The sequence below is a fragment of the Octodon degus genome, unplaced genomic scaffold (assembly GCF_000260255.1).
Source record: "Octodon degus isolate 3935 unplaced genomic scaffold, OctDeg1.0 scaffold00344, whole genome shotgun sequence".
Taxonomy (NCBI): Eukaryota; Metazoa; Chordata; class Mammalia; order Rodentia; family Octodontidae; genus Octodon; species Octodon degus.
The window spans coordinates 843,167-845,317 of record NW_004524920.1 but is presented as its reverse complement, the minus strand read 5'-3'; the positions used below and the strand labels follow the sequence as shown (position 1 = coordinate 845,317).

The 2,151-nt window shown below is 40.9% G+C and overlaps 1 protein-coding gene across 7 annotated transcripts in view; it reads right to left on the bottom strand.

Annotated features, from left to right (window-relative positions):
* LOC101589152 (zinc finger protein 780B) overlaps positions 1-2,151 on the bottom strand; it is a 37,735-nt gene that overhangs the window by 26,249 nt on the left and 9,335 nt on the right. For all 7 annotated transcript variants that reach the window (XM_023708274.1, XM_023708268.1, XM_023708273.1 and 4 more), the window contains one exon: positions 265-360. In XM_023708274.1, coding sequence (XP_023564042.1) covers positions 265-360 — 96 coding nt within the window. The remainder of the gene's footprint in view (positions 1-264; positions 361-2,151) is intronic.

The window sequence follows — 2,151 nt, the reverse complement described above, 5'->3', positions numbered from 1 at the left end:
CTTGCCTGGCAAGTGCAAGGTCCTGAGTTTGATTCGTGGTACCGTAAAAAAAAAAAAACCCTAATAACGAAAAAAAAAAAAAAAAAAAAAAAGAAAAATCTTAAAAATGAAGTTCCTTTGGCAGCTCCCGCTAGGAGCTTTATTTCCTCCCAGGTCTTAGGCACACTTTTCAACAGGCCTCCAGTCTCTCTACAGGAAGTCTGCCAAACCACAGGAGCTGCCCCAGGGAATGCCGGCTCCCCCTCCTGCCTCACCTCCACTCACCTGGGTACCACCTGCTCCTGTCCTTCCTCACACCCATCCAGGGCTCTGTCCCTTGCTCTAGTAAGGCAATCACATCTGGCTTAGAAATGGTACTTCCTGCCAAAAAGAAAAATGCACAACATAGTTCTCTTCTTAAATGTAAATTTATTTTTTTTTTAAATTGAGCCAGGTTAAATTTGTAATAAAAGTCAAAAGACTTCAGAGAAAGGTGAATGGACAGTGGGAAAGATCAGCTTAGATTAGAAAAAGGATTTAGAGCTAGATACAGTGGCACACACTCATAATCTCAGCACTCTAGGAAGCTGAGGCAGGAAGATTACAAATTCAAGCCTGGTCTGGGCAATTTAGCAAACATTTTAGTTACTTTTTTGTCACCAACACAATGCCCAACACCCACAAGTTAAAGAAGGACAGGTTTATTTGGGCTCATGAATTTTAGAGGTTTCAGTGCATAGCTGGCTGGTAGAAGGGCCTGGCCTGGGAAAATCTGCTCATGTCATTGTGGCCAGGAAGCACAGTGCCAGGAAGGGAGACCAACCCTTCCAGGTCAGGGCCCCAGGAACCTGCTTCTCTAGCCAGGCCTCCCCTCCCAACAGCACGTCAGCTCTACTGCCCCATAGTCCATCACCCTCCACAGCCTGGGAGCACTTTGGGAGACATCTAGATGCAAACCATAACAGCCAATTAGCAAGATCCTGTCCCAAAATAAAAAAGTGGGAGATACAGCTTAATGTGTAAAGGCCCTAGGTCCAATTCTCAGCAGGGGGAAAAAAAAAAAAGGACTTAAGTTTCACTTATACTCATATAGGGTCTTTCCTTTAAGAAGAACCAAAGCCCCACAGGGCCTGGTTCAGCTCTTCTCCTGGCCCCCAGAGCAGGGTGACTTCAGGCAATTCACATAAAATTCTGCCCTGTAGTTTTTCCATCTATAAAATGGAGATAACAATACCTATTTTATAGGGTTGATACTAAGATCAGATATATTTAAAATGCTCTGAATATTGTTTTTATATAGTACCACAATGTTAAAGATTATATTATTATGACTTTCACCTCCTTATTCTCGTGATATTCAGGCAATGAAAAAGGTATGTATACTTCATGGCCTGAAACTTTCAACTCTGAAGCAGGTAAAAGAAATATTTGTTGAAGGAGACAGAATGTATCCACTTTGAATCAGAGAGGCTCTTTTGATAGAAAAATTAAAGACACTGTTCTCCTCATAGATATGGCAGAACAGGGGTAAAAGAGAACATCTATAGTAATTATGAGATCAAACATAATATAATGATTATGATACTCCGGCAATGAATGTCAATGATTCAAACTGAGTCCCTCAATCATTACAAAACAAGAACAATTGCAGAGATGACCAGCAAAAGGGAGAAGGTTAGTGCAGGTAGGCAAAACGCAGACACTTCATGGAAGTGCCCATTTTCAACCCAACAAATCTTAAACCACCCTCTCAGGACCCTTCTGTCCCTCTTGGACAGAAGCATTCTTTCTCTCAATAAATACTTCCTACTCTTCACCTCCACTGTTCCTAGAATTCACTCTACAATTTTGGAAAACACAAACTTGGTGTATCAGACAACCAGCAGGTTCAAAGTCCTATTTCCCTTATACTATTGATCATATGGAAGTCTTAGATGGCCTATATCATTTGGAGGTCTCTCAATGAGCTAACTGGACAGAGGTAAGAGTTTGTTTTTGTTTCATAACAAAACTTATGTAGGTAATCAATTTTTTCTTTTTTAATTAAACAATGGTTGCTGTATTGCATGATGTTATCTTCAAATTAGCTATTCACGTTACCAGATATAAATGTACAAGATTAGTTTAAAGTGACTGGGTGTGGTAGCGCATGCCTGTAATCCCAGCTCGTGG